This window comes from Gobio gobio (assembly GCF_949357685.1).
Source record: "Gobio gobio genome assembly, chromosome: 8".
NCBI lineage: Eukaryota > Metazoa > Chordata > Actinopteri > Cypriniformes > Gobionidae > Gobio > Gobio gobio.
In genome coordinates this window covers 41,018,633-41,041,147 of record NC_137114.1, presented here as the reverse complement: position 1 = coordinate 41,041,147, position 22,515 = coordinate 41,018,633, and the positions used below count along the sequence as shown (strand labels likewise).

At 35.1% G+C, this 22,515-nt stretch overlaps 1 protein-coding gene across 20 annotated transcripts in view; it reads left to right on the top strand.

The window, feature by feature from the left end:
- The window catches only part of phldb1b (pleckstrin homology-like domain, family B, member 1b), a 118,699-nt gene that overhangs the window by 92,409 nt on the left and 3,775 nt on the right, over positions 1–22,515 (top strand). For 7 of the 20 annotated variants that reach the window (XM_079823920.1, XM_079823910.1, XM_079823924.1 and 4 more), the window contains 12 exons: positions 729–818; positions 2,867–2,992; positions 4,786–4,944; positions 5,152–5,295; positions 7,462–7,578; positions 7,763–7,865; positions 9,333–9,618; positions 14,667–14,757; positions 14,860–15,006; positions 17,132–17,351; positions 18,040–18,125; positions 18,336–18,365. In XM_079823920.1, coding sequence (XP_079680046.1) covers positions 729–818; positions 2,867–2,992; positions 4,786–4,944; positions 5,152–5,295; positions 7,462–7,578; positions 7,763–7,865; positions 9,333–9,618; positions 14,667–14,757; positions 14,860–15,006; positions 17,132–17,351; positions 18,040–18,125; positions 18,336–18,365 — 1,599 coding nt within the window. The remainder of the gene's footprint in view (positions 1–728; positions 819–2,866; positions 2,993–4,785; positions 4,945–5,151; positions 5,296–7,461; positions 7,579–7,762; positions 7,866–9,332; positions 9,619–14,666; positions 14,758–14,859; positions 15,007–17,131; positions 17,352–18,039; positions 18,126–18,335; positions 18,366–22,515) is intronic. The other 13 variants (XM_079823919.1, XM_079823915.1, XM_079823916.1 and 10 more) reach the window with 7 other exon arrangements.

Here is a 22,515-nt window from a genome sequence, read left to right as displayed (position 1 = left end):
CTCATGCTGCATTAAGCAGACACCTTTTCTGCACCCCAGTTCGCCTACTTATACTATGACCTAAAAGTATGTACTCTTTTTGTGAAGAAAAAGCACATACTTTTGAGTGTGTAGCAGAAGAGTATGCAAGCTTTGGGACATACTACTTTGTCATCTTTAACAGACTCTGTCGCTTAGTTACTTGCTAGTCACCGTTTAAACTGCCTTGTCAATCATCTTGTCAAAGTTAAAATCATCAAGCAAAAAGATACAAAAGCATCTCCAATGCGACACATGCTGTATTTTCGAAGTGTTCTGGTGGGATGTGAAAGGTTTTGGTGAAAAACTGAATTTTAATGTATTATTTAACAGAATTGTTGACCTTGGCCGTTGGTCTTCTGTGCGCGTTTGTGAGACTCTATTAGCGCTGCAGTACACTCCATCTCATCCAGAAAACTATACAAGTTGTGCAAAATCAAGACTAAGAAAAACACGACATGAAATACAACCCATGTACAGTACCTTCTTCTCTCAGGTGAATATTATTCCTGTGATGCAAAGCTGAATTTTCGGCATCATTACTCCAGTCTTCAGTATCACATGATCATTCAAAACTCACTCTAATATGCTGATTTTCTGCTCAAGAAACATTTATCATCAATGTTGAAGAAAGTCATGCTGCTTAATACTTTTTGGAAACCACGATACCTTTTTCTTTTTAACTGATTGTCTTTGAATCTGTGTTTTAGGAAAAGGAACGGCTGGCCAGTCTGGAGAGAAGATACCAGAGCCTTACTGGTGGAAAGACGTTCCCCAAAAGCTCCAACACTATAAAGGAGGTAAGCAGGATTGTAATCTTATGCTTGATGAGACTGTTATGCTAGGCTTTAAGAAATAACTGCTGAATATCTGCTCTTCTGCTTGAAATAAGAATTAATTTGTTGGTTTGCATATCTTCAAAATGTTGTTGAGGTTTTTCTGTGTACGATCTCATGTGACCCTAAAATGGTGTTTCTTTGCAAGACATTTGGCAAATTTACCTTAGTGAACTTTGTAGTTTGGCTTTCTTGGGCTAGGAAAGCTATAAGGTTTAGCTTTTTAGCCATATGTTCCTGATAGCATATGCATTCCATGTGCCAACCCCTAATAATTGGGTTAGCAAAACAGGAAATTAAATCTTTTAGACTCAGGATATTGTTTGACTTATAAAACCTCCGCACAGGATGTGCTTCACATCAGCGAGGCTGACCTCTTAGATGGTGACCAGTCCTACTCCTCCCCTTTTCATGCTTCCTCATTCCACTCATATCCCATCATGCCTCAGGAGGTAACTGAACTAACTGCCAGTGCATGCAGCCTCGAGCATCTAAAACTGCCAATATTGACTAATGCGTGCTCTGAAAACATGGCAGTACGAAATATCTCAATTTGTGTTGCATTATTGAGAGCACTTGATGTGTTGGGATCTCATGTTTGGAGGCTTCCAAAGGCAAATCCCTCGTCCTTGGAAGATTTGAATGGGGTTGATTGATTTTGTGTAGACAAGGCACTTATAAGTGATTGTGTACCATTTAGTGTTGAGTACTTATTGGAATAAATTGTTTTGTTTGGAAAGTAACCAATCCAACAAGTGTTTTACAGATTTTTTTCTCCTAGGTTCATTAGTAAATCTATTGAATTTATTGCCATCACCCTAATTTTTTTAATCACCCCAAACTTTTGAATGGTATATCTATATTTGATATATATAAAGCTAAGTAGATATTTCTAAAAGTTGTTAGCTACTTTTTGTTAAGAGTTTGCGTAGTAGCTACTTTTTCTAAATTTATTTGACTGTAGTTGGGCTACTTGAAATTAACTTGTAATTTGTAATTCTTAAAGGCACAATATGTAAGATTTTTGGATTAAAATATCCAAAAACCACTAGAATGTTATATATTTTGTTGATTTGTGTACTTGCATTATCCCAAATCTTTCCAAAAATGTTTAAATCCAGAGAAATCAACTATTTTTACCAGGACACGGACCGTGTCCGTGCGTTGCCTATCAATGACATCATACCCATGTTACCCTCGATTTCTGGTTTTATTTTGTAGAAACCATGGAAATACCAAAGTCGCTTTAATAATATTATGTGTTTTATTAGACAGGTGAGCAACTGTTTGGATACATTCATCGACAGAAAACGAATCATTGTTATACAGCTCAACACAGTTAGACTCATTGTCTAAATCTGGTTTTCCTGATTTACCGCGAATACCATATTTTACCATGTCTAATATCGATCTAGCTCACTGCAGTGTGCAACAAGTGTCTCATAGTAGCCGCAGAGTGAACACAGTAGCATTATAACTTAACTTTCAACACACTCAAATGTATCTAATATGATAAAACAGCGCTGCGTTACCCCACATTCACGAGTGGAAGAAGCGGAAGCAGAAGCGGAAGCGGAAGCGGTCATCTGCGTCATAATAAAAGCTCCACTGCTCTCCAGCCGTGTGTCGCACTTGTCTCTCATTAGCACTCGCTCCAGCGGCCTCGTTCCGCTCCAGCGGCTTTCAGCCCCACCCTGCTTCACACTACAGTAACGCTAATAAATCTTTAATACATTCGCTCATCCATTCATATGATTTCTGCCCAAGTCCCGTCAGATTCTTTTCCACCGGCTGTAGAGGTAAAGACAACAACTCTGACCTCTAGCTGTGAAAATTATATACTGTGCCTTTAAGAGTTAGATTGAGGAATGTCGTTGTTGGTCGAGCTAGGCATACCTGTCACTTGTAGGTTTATGAATATGACAGAACTGCTCTTATGGGGTTTGGATGCGAGTAAACTGACAGCTGAACTTCTGTCCTGCGTGAATGGGTTGGCTGTTAACGTGTCTCAGGAGTACTTGAAGCTGTCGGATGTTTATAAGATGTATGGGAGGGATTGCCATGACATCCAGCTCGCCAACGCTTCCTCACATGGCCTCTCGCTTGCCCTTGACCCAGCTGTAACTGCCCCCCGTGAGGTATCATGGCTGCTCTCTTCTTTCTGCTTCTCTCTTCTTTATACTTTTAGCACTACTTACCTCATACCTTTAGTGTTGTAGATATAGATTTGTTTCTGCTATACATCATATACATGACCATCACCAAGCATTATAGTAGGGTCATGCTTTGAATCGGGTGCTTTTTTCATTTTGATAAGATAATTTATCAACATTCTGACAAATAATGTGTTTAAGTGTTAATAAATTACACTATGCAATCTCAAGCTAAATACAGCGAAAATACTGTGTTTTAATATAATATAACTTCAGGTTATTAACTTTAACTAAAACTATTAAAAACTTTTTTGTTATCTGAAATAAAGCTGATAAAATATAAAAATAAAATGCACATATTCAAAAGCTTTAACGTTTAAGTTAAAGCACAAAATTACTACTCTGTAAAAAGCAAAAGGTTGGAGCAACTTAAAAAAATGACTTAAATTGGTAACACCTAGAAAAATTAGGTTTTCTCAACTTAAATTATTACGTTTTATCAACTTAATTTCACTAGGTCAGTCACACTTATATTATTTGAGTTCATTCAATCCTATTATTTACATTAGTCTAACTTAATTTTACTGCATTCCAACTTAAATGTATTCATTTTTCCTACATTTGGATCAACTTTAAAATATTACTTCAATTGGTAATACTTAGGAAAAATTAAGTTTTCTCAACTTAAATTATTAAATGTTATTTTACTAGGTCAATCACACAAGACTCAAATTGCTTTAGAAATATTTATTAACATTCATTAATTTTATGAATTAGAATGTCTGACATGGGTGTCCTTAAAGGGAAATTATACTTTGGGGGAAAGTGAGATATTTGAGTCCCTCTGAATTTCTATGCGTTCAAGTTGAAAGAGTGTAATAATCAATTACAGCTAGGAAAGCAGAAATACCAAGTAAATAGACTCAAATAGTTCTAGTAATCCAACTTACACCCATGTTCACTTTCTACAGTGTAGCAAACATACTTACAATCTGAACTCAAATAAAAACTAAAATATAAAAATAAATGTAACCAAAATAGTGGTAAACAAAAGAAACTAATGAAAATGACAAATTCGCATAACAGAATTATAAATAAATGTAATACAATTAATTTGAAAAATATAATAGCAAAAAAAGTAGTTGTTGTATAGTTAATAAAAACGACAACAGTATATAAATAATAATAGAATGACCCTGGTTTGGATATTATTATGCTTTCATGAAATTTCAAGGTAGACATGTGCATATAAATAATAGTGGTAGAATATATTTTGCTTTCAGAGCTGGGATAGATTTAAAAAAAAAAAGAAAACATAAATAAATAAAGGGACACATATGGCACCTGTTTTATAGAATGATCAACTATCTGATCAATCTCTTGTCTTGTTGCAATATGGCGATCACTTACATGGTTTTGTCCTAACCAGCTGCATTTTGTCATTCATTTGGTGAATCGTCATAGTGTCACTCCACGTAACTGTATATTAAACATCAAATATGTTCTAATTGGCTGTTTTTACTGCGAACAAATAAACGACCTGCCTCTGGAAATGTGACACGTTGCACCTGGTTAGGACACAGTATGAAAGATGATGTTTATGTATTGAGAAATTGGGAGCTGAAACTTTATAGTTTTATAGTATACTTTGTAGAAAAAAAAAACCTTTCTTTACAGATGCTAAACTCTCCATAACACGTTGTCTTCTCTTTCCTGCTCTGCTACTTCCTGTTTTTTTTCCCTCCTGCCTGTGTCCGTTTGTCACTCCTGAATGTCAGGAGTATGTGACCGTCGGCCAATTAAACCAGATCTATGGGATGCCGAAGGTGGAGTCTTCCCCTACCTCACCCATCCAATTACTTCAGTCTTCTCGCGCAGACTCCGCCTTCTCCTGCCTTCCCTCCCCTCATGGCTCCTCCCTCTCTCTCTCCTTTGAGGTGTGTCTCTTCTCCTCTGTTCTCTCTCGTTTGATTGCGTGTTAGGGCTGGGTATCGCCACCTACCTGTGTCATTCTGTCATTGATCAAATCATTCAGTTGCTCATTAACACTCTTCTCTTTCTCTCTCTGGCATTCCACCGTCCGTCACATCTTTCTCTCTCCTGCTCATGCTCTCTGTACTAATGGATGTGCTGCGTGTGTTAAGCGTCAGTCGGACTGGGGCAGGCCTCAGATGCCCGGTCTAGATTTAGATCGCTGGTACCAGGAGGTGATGGCAGCTGGAGATGCAAACCAGTTCTGCCCTCCTCCCCTCCCGGCTAAAGCTTTCTCATCACGCAAGCCTGCGCAGGTAACAGCCAAAAGCTCAGCTGTCATTCACCTTCTTCTGCTCTTCCACATTTCATCTTCATAAACCTCACTCTATGTCTCAGTAAGTTTTTTTGGGGGGGTGCCAAGTTATTTTGTTTGTTTTGTCTTTTGGCTGTTCATCGTCTCAAGGTTTTCTGCCGTCTTATGATATTGTACTATTGCCCGATCCTGTTCCTGGATATCTACCTTCCTGCAAAGTTCAGCTCCAACCTCGATCAAACACAACTGAACCTGTGAATTAACTCTTTACCCCGCCAGTGTTTTTTTTTTTGGTGCCAGCTCCAGCATTTTTGGTCATTTTCACAAAATATTCATGGCCCCCAGAATATTTTGTTGTATGAATATCTGAACATGCAATATATCAAAAGAAAGAACAGAGCCTCTGCTTTTAAACAAACATTTTATTCTAGCTTAATGATTCTTTTATTTTCAAAAATACAAACATTTTGAGCAAAAAGCTGAGAAAATCGTATTTTTATCAAAGACTACATCAAGATCGGATTCTACCATATTTCATTTAGTAAATTTAGGTTTTGATTAGCCGTGTTTCCACTGTCGGGACAAATGCGTGACTGTTACGTAACTGCAACGTAATCTGGTGACCAAACTTTCATCATGCGAACGTAACTACTTACATTGTGGCAACCGGAAAAGTCGCTTTTCCACTGTCACTTCCAGGGCTTGATCGGGCCTCGTCGAGGCATCCTCGAGGCCAACGGCCAGCGTTTTTTGGCCCACTGAAGCGCAGGCTTGAGGAGTGGTTACGAACAAAGGCGGAGTTTATCTGAGTCTGGAGATGGCAATGGCACTGATGATTTCATATACCAGCATTAGAGACTCATTTTAAATCATTTTAAAAGTCTTTAATGTCAATACTGTCAATTTTGATCTATTTAACCCTTATTCGTCCCTTGGGGTCCAGCTGACCCCACTGGACTTTTCCTCCATTTTTAAAAAGTGTTCCCTTCATCTCAGGGCCATGAGACTCTGTGACTTTTCCTAAATAATCTATCTAAACATGCACAAAAAATTTGGGCTTGATTTGGTTGTTCTAAAGGTGTGTAAAAAAAAATTTACCGTTTAAGTCCCTCTGGGTCAGATTGACCCCACATTGAAAATGAACGGGAAAGTGTAAAAAAAAAACTTTTTTTTTTTTTTTACTTTTTTGTCAATTTTTTTTTACTAAATCCAGTATAAATCTGAAAATTTCTACATTTATATCAAGGTCTGGTCCTAGAGCATAAACACAAAGTAGAACGAACTTTCTGTCTCATACACACACACGTACACACACACACACACACACACACACACAAACTCACACATGTGTGTGACTGCAACAGAGAGTATTTTTATTGAAATTGGCAAATAAAATCAACAAAACTGGCATAAATCTGAAAGATTTTCATACATAAATGAAGGAATAATACTAAAGCACAAATGCAATATGGAACAAGCATGTACACACACACACACACACACACACACACACACACACAAACACAGGTGTCTGGAGCATTTTTTTTATTTTGGCAATGAATGGGAAAATGTAAAAAAATGCTCTTTTTTTCACTTTGTTTGTAAAAAAAAATCAACTAAATGCAGTATAAATCTGAAAATGTCTACATTTATATCAAATGTATATCAAAGGTTAAGGGGGTGTTTCCCCCACTCTATATTGCAGACAGAAATGGGAGATTATTTATGATAAACATGCTGAAACAATAAAAGCATGTAAATTAAGATAATGTTGCCCAATTAAACTGAAAGATGATAGCGCATAAGAAAGATAACGCAGCCTCTGTATTTATTGATTCTTTGCGGACGTCTACCGGAAGTTAAGTTTGGGCCACAAAAGCGCGCATGCGCAGTAACGTTTGTTTATGTTGTTACCGTTGAAATAACAATCAAATGTTAAAGGAGTAGTTCACTCAAGTTCACTTCAACAGTAGTTCATCTTGTGCTATACGTGTGCTACATCATATACTTAAACCATATGATGGATTTATTTTCTCTTGTTAAAACGTATTTGCGCATAATTGCATTCTAACTTGCAACAAGTAAATGAAGACCGAATTTTGTTTTGAACTACACCTCTACTCTAAATAGTAACGTGAAACTCACATCAAGTCTTTTTGGCCTGCAGGTGTACCGCTCTCGACTGGACAGTGATACCAGCCAATCGTCACTGAGACCGAAAATCAGCGCCGGTCTGTCCCCCACATACACGACGGCCACGCTGGGACGCAACACTCCTGCCAGGGTAAATACTGCATGAACTCTGTTAACCTCTTGCAAGGGGAATTCTCTCTGTTACACCCCTTCAAGGGTAAATAGTGCATTTATTCCCAGCTATCAGCATTTCTTGCATCATTTAATGTGGTAGTTTAGTCCCCTCCTTATTGTTAATATGCTGGTGGAAATAATTGTTTGTTTTGTTTACCCAGAGTCCTCTGATGGTAGCCAACAGCACCGGGAGTCTCCCACGCAACCTGGCAGCCACCCTGCAGGACATTGAGACCAAGAGGCAGCTGGCTCTTCAGCAGAAAGGTAATGAGAACAGCAGCTTGACAGCTGATATTTTAGAGTGTCAAAACAAACAGCTGACGAGCCATCAAACTTAAAGCAATATCTCAACCGAAAAATGTCACCAAATCCGGATGCTTTTTTTTTTTATTTCCACCAAATTATTATTTTCTTCTTCTCAAATTCATAGTGACCAGGCTGCCAATTTCTCCATCTCTTCTTTTGTTCTCTTCTCTAGTTTTGTTTTAACTTTTGACTATCAATCTTTGTTGTCCCTTGCCCTCAAACGGAATTCTTGCCCTCCATGTTTGCGTCATCCTCCAGTACAGACAGTCCCGAGGACTGCCCTTCATCATAATCACCATCCTCAATTCTAACTCAACATTTTGTGCTCTTCTCCCAACCCATTGAAATGACGGTGTCCAAATGTTCTTTTACACCCAATGTTCCACTGATTTCCATATATATGGGATTAACCGTGCATGGATTGAATGATGATATCAGTGATAATCTATAAATAAATAGAATAGATAAATAGTTTCATGCACTTTTGAAAGCTGCACTGCCAGTCAAATGTTAATTTGTTTTTGATGATCTTAAAACTTTATGATTTGTGACTCGAGGCTTATTATGCTTTAATGCTTGAAATTACTTAAACCTAATCCTATTTCTACTTGTAAAATAAGACAAAAATTATTTTATTTTATTATTTATTTTAGTTGCATTGACCCTTTCTACTTGTGAATGAAGACCAAATCATTTTTATGTATTATTATTTTTATTTTACAATTACATTTTTTTAGTTACATTGAACCTAATCTTATTACTACTTGTGAATGAAGACAAAAAAAAATGTTTTTATTTTATTTTATTTACATTAAACCTAATCTTATTACTACTTGTGAATGAAGACAAAAAAATATTTATTTTATTTTATTTACATTAAACCTAATCTTATTACTACTTGTGAATGAAGACGTTTTTTTATTTTATTTTACTAAAGCTCAAGTATAAGATTTATGTCTTTTTTTAGATTTTCATTATTACTTGAAAAAAAATTGTGGTTGCTACATAATTCCCAAATCATAGGGAGCATAACTGTTTAATTAGTTTAATTATTATTTGAATTTTATAAATTACATTTTTAATTAAAGAGACATTTTTTTAGTTCCCCTTAGTTTTAACGACTTCAGTATTCTAAAATGAAATAAAGAATGAGTAGATGAGTTTAAACTTTTGACGAGTAGTGTACAAAGGGATCTTGAATCAGCGATATTGCTTTGGGCTGTTTATTTAGCACACATGCATTGCATATTTTATATGTGTATGTGTGAGGCATAATGGAGAAATCACAATCACTTGGGTTTCAAAGCACTAGAGGGTATGGCAGCTGATCTATAAAATGATTAGTTTGTTCAGTTTGGGGCACTCAGTTCAGTGCATATCCAGTCTGTGGATCTGACTTTCATATATGTGTTTGATCTACATCAGGTCAGCAGGTTATTGAGGAGCAGCGGAGGCGTTTGGCCGAACTGAAGCAGAAAGCTGCAGTAGAGGCTCAGTGCCAGTGGGAGGCGCTCCATGGCTCTCAAATACAACTCAACAATCCCTTTTCCTCAACCTCCGCGCCAGTCATGCACCACTCCATCCTGCACCACACAGCGCCCTCTTCTGGGGAACAACCGTATGACACCCTCAGCCTGGAGAGCTCGGACAGCATGGACACAAGCATCTCCACTGGAAACAACTCTGCCTGCTCTCCTGACAACATGTCCAGGTTCGACATTTCCATGTGCTTTCCAACGCTTAGCCAATGGCTCTGTGACAGGAATCTGTGGCGGGCCCGTGGCTTTTCTCCACATGCCTGTCCCAAGCTAAATTATCAACCATCTGCCTAATGACTTTTAGTGCGTACACTCCAAATCATAGGGAGCGTATATGAATCGCATTTATTAGCATTTTATTTTATTATTAAAAGTCAATTATTACTTTTCATTTAATTTTTAATATGTAAAGCAAGGTCATCTAATTTATTCTCATTTTAAAGGTTGCATTTATCAGTAATTGTGAGGGTTTTGATTATGACAAATTATATTAATTTAAATAGAAATAATAGTGTTTTTTGGGGTCAGTGCGATTTTTAAAATGTTTTTGAAAGAAGTGTTTATCGAAGCTTTTATGTATAATACATTATAAAAGGTATTCATAATGCATATTTTCATAAATAATTAGTAACCAAAGAAATAATATTCACAGACTCCTTGTTACATCTAAAATTGGTTGTTTGTCGTGTTTTAATACATTATACTTTCTAAATTATAATGTATTATAACTGTGGTTACCATTATTAATGAGATTACACAATGCATTACAAGCCATAATACTTTTATTATACATAAAGGCTTTAGGTGTTACCGAAGTCTCTTATGCTCATAAAGTCTGCATTTATTTATTCAAAAATGGTTAAAGCAGTCATATTGTGAAATATGATTACAATTTTAAATAACTGTTTTCTATTTGAATATTTTTTAAAATGTAATTTATTCCTGCGATTACAAAGTTCACAATCTGAAACCGAAATCTCTTGTAACATTTTAAATGTCTCACTGTCACAGATAAATTGAATGTGCCTCTTGCTGAATTAAAATATTATTATTTAATTATTATTTAATATTATTTAAATATTAATTTCTTTATATATATATATATATCTTCATTAACACAAACTTTTGAACTGTAGCATATATTATTATACATTTATATTATGTGAAAAATGTGACCCTGGACCACAAAACCAGTCATAAGGAAATTGAGATTTATACATCATCTGAAAGTTGAATATATATACGTTTTCAATTGATGTATGGTTTGTTAGGATATGACAATATTTGGCCGAGATACAACTATTGTGCAAAAAATCTAAATATTGAGAAAATCGCATTTAAAGTTGTGCAAATGAAGTCCTTAGCAATGCCATATTATTACTAATGATACACTTTTTTTAATATATATTTACGGTGGGAAATTTACAAAATATCTCCATGGAACATGACCTTTACTTAATATCCTAATGATTTTTGGCATAAAAGAAAAATGGATCATTTTAACCCATACAATGTATTGTTGGCAATTGCCACAAATATACCCGTGCGACTTATGACTGGTTTTGTGGTCCAGGGTCACAAATGTGTAAAATAATGTATATTTTCGATAAATCCACATGGATGTAATAGCTCCCTTTGTAGGAAAGCTATGAATCAGAATGCAGGGACCGTGCTTCATCCCGCCCACAAAAGAACGACGTTGATGCCTGAGGCTACAGATTAGGTTGTTTCTGGGTTAAACGGACTCTGTGAAGACACGTCTTTAAGCTTGTAGGTTGTTGCTGGGTTAAACGGGCTGTGTGGAAACGGTCGTCTTGTCAGTTTCCACTTAACCGGGACAGTCAGAGCACGCATAGGACTAATTGAGCTTGCAAAAATGTCAACAACTGAAAAGGCGTCTTCCAAAAACACATGCCTGAGGTTTAACTGTTTGCTTATCCACCCTTCCTGTCATAAATGAACTCCCTCTTTTTTTGTCTCTGCTCTTCATCAGTCCCCTCTTTGCATATAAGAGTAATCCATTTTACTTGTACATACAGATATGGCAATAATGTGTCCTGGTACACTTTCATCAGACATTTAGCCAAATAAGAAAGGAAATAAGGGTTTAATTGGTTGCAAAAGCAACCATTAAAGAGGTGCAAACACTGACACGTGACACCAACGTTGAGCGAAATTCAGAATTCAGTTCATGAGTGTGATTTGAATGCAATTGGTCATGCCGCAGAGGATGTCGGAAAGCAATATGATTTGGAATGGCAGGAAAAGGAATGCTCTTAATTGTAATTCAAAGAAGTTCAGTACAGTCGCATAACAGATTTTCTTCTTCACAAAAAATGCATAATTAATAAGGCAAGCCTGCTTTGTGTTGTTTGTCTCCATTTTGAAGACTTGAGGGTAAATTAGAGCATCCTGTGAAATGTTGGGAGAGAAGTGCATCAGGGTTCATAAAATAAAAGTTAATTTATTAAATAGAATTGAATTCATTTAAAAGCTCATTTATTGATTATTAACATTAATTATTTAAATGTAATATTTTTTTTGCAATTACCTAATATAATGTGTGTTATATATAATCTACTGTTCAAAAGTTTGGGTTCGAAAGATTCTCTTCTGCTCACCAAGACAGCATTTATTTGTTCAAAAATACAGTAAAAACAGTAATATTGTAACACTTTAAATAACTTGTGTTATTTGTTATTTTAAATGAATGTAATATTGAATCATGCTGAACAGCATTTATTTGCAATAGAAATCATTTTCAAACAATAGTCGTCACAGTAGGCGGGAGTCACTGCGGTTGCTTCCTAGGACTCAAAATAATTAATTGGTTTGAGTAGGTTAAACTTAAAATAAACAAATTAGTTCAATTAAATGAATTTTGATGAGTTTGAGTTCTCAAAACTGACACATTTTAAGTAATCTGAATTGTTTCATTGTTTTGAGTTCTATGAACTTGTTTCTTTTAATTTAGACTAAATTTTTACTGAATTAAACAAAATTTTTACTGAAACTGGGCTGGTATTTCTATTTCCCAGCATGCTTTGCCATGAAATTCGAAAGGGAGAGTAAATACTAAAATTAAGTGTTACAAAAAAAATTTTTGTACAAGATTACTGTTAAGTGGGAGATTTAGTAATGTGTTGGCTTTCCCGCTATGCTAATTTAGAAGCGTTTCGGTTATGTGGGGGGGGGGGGGGGGGGGGGGGTTGGGGTTATCATGGTGACGAGTGGAGCATGAGCTTGGTTTGAGAACGGAGATTTTTATTATTATTCATGAAATACATACAGTAATTGTACACAATACATATATTGAGAAATAAAAAAACACTATAGACAAACAGCTATATAAAGGGGGGAGAAAAAACAAAAACAGACAAAAGAGTAGTGAAAAGAAAGATGAAAAAAGAAAGAACAGATGTTAAATGTTCTATGTTGTCATTCAGCAATTGCTATGCTATGCTAATACTACCAAAGCAGTGTGTTACCAATTAGCAAGTTAGCATTTATTGAATTAGCTAGTTAAAGCTAGCCAAGTTACCACTACTAAAATATTTCAGTTGAAATTACATGATAATTTTAAGTTAAATGTATGAATTAGCTTACTCAAATTCCAGTCAAGTTCCTCCACACAAAACTCGCACATCCATGTCTTTATGGACCTTGCTTTGTGCACTGGTGCGCAGTCATGTTGGAACAAGAAGGGGCCATCTCCAAACTGTTCCCATAAAGTTGGGAGCATGAAATTGTCCAAAATGTCTTGGTATGCTGAAGCATTAAGAGTTCCTTACACTGGAACTAAGGGGCCAATACCAACCCCTCAAAAACAACCCCACACCATAATCCCCCCTCCACCAAACTTTACACATGGCACAACGCAGTCAGACAAGTACCATTCTCCTGACAACCGCCAAACCCAGACTCACCCATCAGATTGCCAGACAGAGAAGCGTGATTCGTCACTCCAGACCACACGTCTCCACTGCTCTAGAGTCCAGTGATGGTGTGCTTTATACCACTGCATGCACTTGGTGATGTAAGGCTTGTTGGCTGAGCATGCACTGACCCCGCTCTGTAATTTTACGTGGCTGAGTTGCTGTTGTTCCCAATTGCTTCCACTTTGTTATAATACCACTAACAGTTGACCGTGGAATATTTAGTAGTAAGGAAACGAATGGACTTATTGCACAGGTGGCAACCTATCACGGCACCACGCTTGAGTTCACTGAGCTCCTGAGAGCGACCCTTTCTTTCACAAATGTTTGTAGAAGGGTCTGCATGCCCGGGTGCTTGATTTTATACACCTGTGGCCATGGAAGTGATTGGAACACCTGAATTCAATGATTTGGAGGGGTGTCCCAATAACTTTGGCAATATAGTGTATATTGTATTGACAACTCAGGATGTTACAGGATGGTTTACCACTCAGTAACTCATGTTCTGGTAGGAAAGTGACGTCAATGCATACCCTCAATATTAATATCTTTATTGTAACTGAATAACATACTGACCTCAAACTTTTCAACGGTAGTGTATTAAAAAGCTACACTTATAGCCGTAATATGAATATCTTTGATGTCGTTCTATTTTAAGTGACATGTTGCCTTCTTATATTCAAACTTGAATTTCAAAGGCATTCTCACTTCAGTTCTGAATGGCCCACAACCCAGTTTGACACTGACATGTTGTCTTTAGTTACAAGCTTTATCATGGGAAATGTGTTTCATGATGTTGTAAACAAAAGCCTGTAAAGTACAGTGAAGCGGTGGAGCAGCGGAGCTGGACCGGGGCACGACGGCTTTGTAAACAGACGGCCTTCAGCTGTTTCTCTCTCAGGAGAGAATTTGTTTACTTGAAATGTTCTTGAGCTGTTTGTTTACTCTTGTCTTTATAAAGCTTCAAGCTAGTCTGGGATTCTTCTCAAGAGTAATCCACTACACATTTTCTTTTACTGTGTTTATAGTCCACATGTGCTTCATTTAATGCTTCATGGCAGACGCTTGCAATCCAGCTGTTTTCATACATGATGAAATGTTTCGTAATCCACCGGGTCTCAGTGCTACTCGTCTCAATTCCATCATCCACCAAAGAGATGACCGAGGGGTAAATTCACTCAGCGGTTGCGCAACTACTATTTAAATGGCTGGCTGTCTTGGTTCAAACGTGCATAGTGAATTCCCCCCCCTCAGAATAGTTGACTGAAGTTTTATGTGTTTCACAGTGCCAGTGGTATGGATGCACTGAAGATCGAAGAGATGGAGAAGATGTTGAAGGAGGCACAACTGGAGAAAGCTCGACTCATCGAGTCCAGAGTGAGTCTTAGCATTTGTATACAGTCAGTACAGTAACAATATTCATCTTTTTTGACTCATGTCTAACGCTAAACTGTCTTGCTACCCTCTTTTGGCCCGCAGGAACGAGAGACTCATGCCCGTAAACTCATGCTAGAGGAGGAGAGAAGAAGAAGGGAGGAGGCGGAGAAGAGACTGCAGGAGGAGACGATACACAGACAGCAGCTGATAGAGAAGGAGGTGAAGATGAGGGCCAAAAACTTCTCTCAGGTGAGGAATCGCTGCTACTAGTCTATTGGGATTCTACTAGGAAGACTGACCATTTAATTGATTCATTTTGTACAATTCATTAATTGGGTTTGGTTTTTAGAGATTTTGTATTTCATGCGTTTTTGAAAAACATTTATACAATTTTCAAGAAGCAAAAAAATTATTTAACCTCTAAAAATATAATGTAAACATCAATCAAAAAAGCACCATTGTACACTTTACATGAGGGTGCATACATAAGTCATTTGTTCTCTGTTAAATTTCATTAATAATTTTCATTTAAACCTTATATATTTAAATATATATATTATAAATAAGTATACATTTACATAGACCTTGCAGAATCTGCAAAATTATAGTAATTGTAACAAAATTAGAGGGATCATAAAATAACTTTTTTATTTAGTACTGCCCTGAATAAGCTATTGCATTAAACTATTACATAAGCATATTTACATTCAATTAAATTGACCTTGACAGTCACCATGAGGGTGTTTTTTTTCTGTTTCTGCATGTAATCTGGATTAAGTTACATTTGAAAATACTTGTAATCAGACTAGTTACTTTTTATTGCTTACATGGTTGCATATGATTCACACAATAGTAGTAAATCATAATTTATTGATTCACCCTTATTCTTCTTTTTCATGTTTTTAATTGCTTAAATATGCATTCAAAATATTCCAGTTTTGTGAAGTTGCACACCAGACCAGCTCTAGTTACTCTAAAAAAGTAATTAAGTACTAGTTACTAATTACATCTTCAAAAGTGTAATTAGATTACTGTACAAATTACTCTATCCTAAAAGTATTTAATTACTTATTACTTTCTAAATCCTATATCAACCTCGACTAATTAAGTAATTCAAGAATAGACATGAAACGGCTCTTTTAAATCATTCAAACAATAATATAAAACTACATCAATTATTCTTATTAACTGACCAAAATATGACAAATATGAGAAGGATAGATAAAAACATGCATTTTGATGTTAATTCCAATATTATATTATATATAATTGTTCTATACACAGTATTTAGTTCAATTACATGTGAAGTAACTGTAATTAAATTACACAAAAATAAGAGTAATCGCTTACTTTACTTTTCAAGGGAAAAGTAATTAAATTACTGTAACTAATTACACCCAACACTGGCTATAATTATGAAAAATATGGCTATAAATAAAAGGAAAATTGGGAGGCCACACAGCATTTGATCACTTGCTTTAACCATGTATTGCTATGTCTTTGCAAGGCTTTTGTCTTTCAAACATATTTTATTATAATTTTCTTATTATTTTAAAGTTATTTATTTTCATTAAACTCACAAACCCCAATTTGGGAAACTCAATATTCAATAAATATCAATATAGTATATTATCCTATTCAATTCAATGTGATAAATAAAATTAATCAAAAAGTAGTCCGATTTAATTACATAAAATATGTAATGTATGTTTACTAACTACAATTTTTGTCATGTAATTTGGAATAAGTAACAGATTACAATTTGTAAGTGATCAGTGCTGCATGTAATTTTGATTTGGTGGACAAAAGTTTTGCAGATATAAAGCAGGAAATATATATAGTGCTGTAAAGTCGATTGATCAAAAAAGTTTGTTTACATAATATATGTGTGTGTACTGTGTATACTTATTATTGTATGTATATTATACAATTAATTATATAAAAATATAACACATTTTTCTTAAATGTATGCATGCGTGTATTTATATATGCATAATTATACACAGTACACACAAATAGATAATGTAAAAAAAAAACTTTATTTTGGATGCGATTAATTGATTTGACAGTACTAATATACTGTATATATATTTTATTCTGAGAAATAATAATACATGATTATGCCAAATTGCACAAGGTTTTCTTATCATTAATTTCACTTCAAAAAATGATATCAGGATTGTATCACCCTGCCATATTTGATTTATGCCACACCAAAAAATATCAAACAGAATTTTAAGTCAGAAATTAAAAACATGTTCCTCATAAAACAGGTGTTTTTAAATGATTGAATGAACTGTATTTTTAAAAATAAATTTAAAAAAACACACGTCATGTCAACAAAAAGTATGAATCGCATCTTGTTGATTTCCAGGCCCGTCCGATGACACGATACCTGCCCATTCGCAAAGAGGAGTTTGACCTCCGTTCCCACATCGAGTCCTCAGGCCACAGCGTGGACACGTGCTACCATGTGATTCTCACCGAAAAGATGTGCAAGGGCTATCTCGTCAAGATGGGAGGGAAGATCAAATCCTGGAGGAAGCGCTGGTTCGTCTTTGATCGCCTTAAAAGGACGTTTTCCTACTACGCCGGTATGTGCACCGCAGCGTCGCCTTCCAACATCCTCCTTACTGTGCACTATGCTAATGCCGCTCGGCAAACGTGTCGCTACGCTCCCGTCCCCCTGAGGTTGGGGAAAGAAACGAGGGCAGAACAAAGAGTGAATTGTGGGTGAATCCAGCAGTGGGGGGATACGGATAATTAGTAATTCTTAAGCTCACAGTGGCTGCCATGATTTCCGATAGCCTCGGGTTAGCTAGGGGCATACAAATAACCAGAAGCCCGTCCGCATGCTATCTGATGGTGATGAAATCTGCCGCAATGCTGAGGAAATCGTGCTCATCATCCAGCCGTGGCGCTTTGCAAAGCGTGAGCTCTCGCTCTTTATTTTTACGCCGACTGAAAATGAAGGGGTTGCACTGCAGTAACAAGGTCACATCGGTGCTTACCAGATCATTATTCTCCAGGGGAGTGGGGGCTTATTTGTTTCTGAAACCTTCGCGGTGCAAAACATTGTGTTAATCAGTAGTTTTGTCTTGTTTTCCAGTAAAAAAAAAATAAATACTTTCGGGGAACGCTTTTCTTAATCGCTTCTGCTTTTTGAGCTAATTCATCTTGTTTGGATATTAAAAACGCACTTTAAACAGAAATGTTGCAATAAAATTCTTATTAAGAGAGCGATTTTTCGCAGCGTGACACCTCTGCTTCTCCCGTTCACAGATAAAAACGAGAGCAAATTGAAGGGAGTCATCTACTTCCAGGCTATCGAGGAGGTTTACTACGATCACCTGCGCAGTGCCACAAAGGTACGGCCCTCTATCAGATAAGAGACCCTCGCATAAGCACAGCTCACATCTCCTGCTGGTTTTCTGCTCTGCGCTCCTGTTGCACCATTTCATTTGATCTTTTTCTGTTAGCTTCTTTCTTCTCTTTTGTCTCTTATGCTGTAACTCTGCTGTCAATGTTCCCCACCCTTCTTTTTCTTCATTCTTTTGCTTTGCCGACTGTTTTCACAGAAAGGATTTTTCAATCTGAATTTGACAAACGTACGTATCCCTTCTCCACCACCACCAGCACCCTATCCTGCATGTTTGCTTAAAGGAAAGATTGCATTTTTCACACACTTGCTCCCTTGTGTCTAATTAGCATAGCGCGTGCTGTATTGTTTTGAATAACTGAACTATTTGCACTTCAACTGAGGCCAATATTTACAGTGGATATTTTTTTTTTTTTTTTTTTGCATAGTTACCGAGGATGAGAGTATAATGTAATTTACAACCTGTGCATTTCCCTTAAGTGTTTCTCTGCTACTCCCACCTGTGATGAGAGGCTAAGTGTGTATATAACGTAATAGCCCCACAGAAGCAGTTGTGTGGTGTATTATACACCTTCAGCTTCACGTTGTGTGTTAATCTGATAGGTTAACCGGCATTAACTGAAAGCCAATAACATAATTGGCTCCTTGACAGTGTCATAAAAAATATAATTGCAACTTTTTATTTCACAATTCAGACTTTCTCGCAACTGTACGTTTATATCTCGGAACTTTTAACTTCTTTCTCTCGCACTTCTGAGTTTATAGAACTGCGAGTTTATATCTCACAATTGTGAGTTATAAAGTCTTTATAATCACAATTCTGACTTTTTCTCGCTATAAATCTGACTCGCAATTGCGATTTATAAAGAATCTTAAAGTGAGATAAACTTGCAGTTAAAAAGTAATGTCGACTTTCTCACAATTCAAGACATTTTTCTTGCAATTGCAAGATTATATATACCCGAACTTTGACATCTCGCATTCGCACTTAATTGTTTAAATTTCGCAATTCAGACTTTTTCTCGATATTGCGAGTTTATAACTCAGAAATCTGACTCGGAAATCTGAGTTATAAAGTATGAATTCATATATATATATATATATATATATACACTTGCAATTGTGAAAGAAAAAGTTAGAACTGTTCGATATAAACTTGCAGTTAAAAAGTAATTGAGACTCACAATTCTGACTTTTTTTCTCGCAATTGCGAGTTTATATCACAATTAGGGCTGCACAATGTATCGAAATATCGCAATATGCATATCGCAAGGGTCCGCAATATCTGAATGATTATAATAGGCTACTTCAACATTGTGAAAAGTGTACGTTTTAGGTTGACGCATATAGCAGAGAATAGAATGGGCACACGACTGTTACTTAAGTGACTTGCTTGACGTTAAAAAGAGTTATTAAACGCAATAACTTGCGAAAAACAAATCCTTGCAGTCTCGTGCTGTCTGACACATACACCAAAACGTGCACACAAGCCGTTCTTTTTTTCGTGTCCTGTTACACACTTGAACTGTCAAATACACACACAGTTGTGTCAAAATGGCTGTCTTGATGAGTATTCATGTAAACACAGTCGGTTATGCTTTAAGTGAACGATATCAGTTGGGGAAAGAAATAGATTTTACACACTTAAAGCAATATCGTATCGCATATCGAATATCGCGTTATTTAACAAGGATATCGCATTTTTCTTCAATATCGCACAGCCCTACTCACAATTCTGAGTTTATAACTTGCAATTGCGAGTCAGATTTATAGCGAGAAAAAGTCTTGAGTTTTTTAACTTTTCTGACAGTTGAGTTTATAACTCGCAAATCTGACTCGCAATTGTGAGTTATAAAGTCAGAATTGAGATAAACTTGCAGTTAAAAAGTAATGCCGACTTTCTCCAAATTCAGACTTTTTTCTTGCGAGAAAAAGTCTGAATTGCTTAACTTTTCTGACAGTTGTTGAGTTTATAACTCGCAATTGTGAGTTAATAAGTCAGAATTGAGATAAACTTGCAGTTAAAAAGTAATGCAGACTTTCTCCAAATTCAGACTTTTTTCTTGCAATTGCAAGATTATATATACCCAAACTTTGACTTTTCTCGCATTTCTGACAATCGCACTTGCGTGATTTAAATTTCACAATTCAGACTTTTTCTTGCTATTGCGAGTTTATAACTCACAAATCTGACGGAAATGTGAGTTATAAAGTATGAATTGTGATATATATTACGTTATATACACACTGAAAAAAAAAAAAAAAAAAATATATATATATATATATATATATATATATATATATATATATACACACACTTGCAATTGTGAGGAAAAAAAGTCAGAATTGTGAGATATAAACTCGCAGTTTAAAAAAAGCAATTGCTACCATCTCAACTTATTTTTCTTGCAATTGCAAGTTTATATCTCTTAATTCTGACTTTTCTCACACTTGTGAGTTTATATCTCAGATTTCTGACTTTATAACTCACAAATCTGATCCACAATTGCGAGTTATAATAGACTTTTAATTGTGAGTTATAAATTCAGAATTTTCAGATATAAACTTGCAATTGTGAGAAGTCAGAATTGTGAGAAAAACTAAAATTAAAAAAGTAATTGCGACATTCTGACTTCTTTTCTCGCAATTGCAAGTTGTTAACTGACAAAAATCATATAAACCTGGAATTGTGAGATAAAACTGCATAATTACCTTATTATTCTGTGGTGGAAATAAGCTTCTACAAGAATCCCTTTGTCATTTGAATAGATTTGTTGGCCTTTTGAATGATGTCATATTGTCTTAAATGCTCTTTGATAATGAATGTTTTGGTGAAGAGAACTAATCATCATATTTTAACAAGCATCTCCTACTCTACTTATGCAGATGTATTTAAATTAGAGATGCTAATGATTAATCAGGGATTATTAATTAAGTGGTATGACTTTCCATTAATCCATTTTAGCTCAAGAGAGATCAGTAAACGCGTATCTGAGTGCACGCTGTTGCTTGTGCTGCATGTGACTTGGACATACAAGTAGCTTTGGCTTATAAAAACAGGCCTAAAGTAATCAGGAGCACCATTGCCATAATTTTGTGTTAGAATACGTGATAAGCAATAAACAAGCTATCAACGTTTAAAAAAATGTGTCAAAGGCAGTGCGTCCGAGTAAACACAGCAGTATTTTGGTGTCAATTTATCTGTCACTTGATAGAAACAGGCGAATTAGGTATATGCAAACATTAATGTGACATGACCTCATCCTCCAAAACCATGAGCAAATCCAAACAAGGTAAAAGAAAATACGAGCAAGACTACATTAAATGCAGGTGCACGTCCAGCGGGGACAAACATGCTGACCACAGTGAGTTTGTGAGGTGAACTATTGAATGCCGAGAGCATGAAGCCAAAAAATTAAATAACAATATCAGTTGTACTACAATAAACTTCAAATGTTTAAATCAAATATATATATATATATAATTCAGAAATATTATATATAATCCACTTATCCGTTCAAATTAACAATGGTTATAAAATTACTAAATTATATATATGAAATTATACCAGTGGGATTTATACTAAATATAAATGCATTTATTAAGATGAAAAATGTACTGATATTTAAAGTGTCAGTATTGTTTAATTATCTTTTTAAATGTTATTATATATTTATAAGTATAATCATTTTGATTGTAGTTATTAAATGTGTATTATAAAGTATAAATATTAATAAAACTAATATATTATAAACAAATAAGACTATATATTATAAAGTATAAAAATATGATCTGATCCACACAAAATTTTATCTGCATTATTCATACACATTATTATTATTATTAAAAGCCTACTTGGAAACATTTTCAACTATATTATATTTAATTGATTCATGCTAAATATAAATGTATCAAAAAATCTGAATGTTTATGTTTAAGACTTATTTATAAACATAAAAATAAGACACTATATTATAAAGTATAAATATTTGATCTGATCCACACACAAAATTATCTGCATTTTTATTAATACTTGGAAAATGATTAAAAAACATATTTAATTGGATTCATGCTAAATATATATATTAAAAAAAAAAAAAATTATAAAAAAAAAAATCACAATGTTTCTTATGTTTAAGACTTAAAATATAAATAAGACTATATATTATAAAGTATAAAAATATATTCTGATCCACACAATACAATTTTATCTACATTATTCATACACATTATTATTATTATTAATAATAATAGCCTACTTGGAAAACTTTTCAACTATATTATATTTAATTGGATTCATGCTAAATATAAATGTATTAAAATACATTTATTAAAATGTAAAAAAATAAATTAAAAAAATCTGAATGTTTCTTATGTTT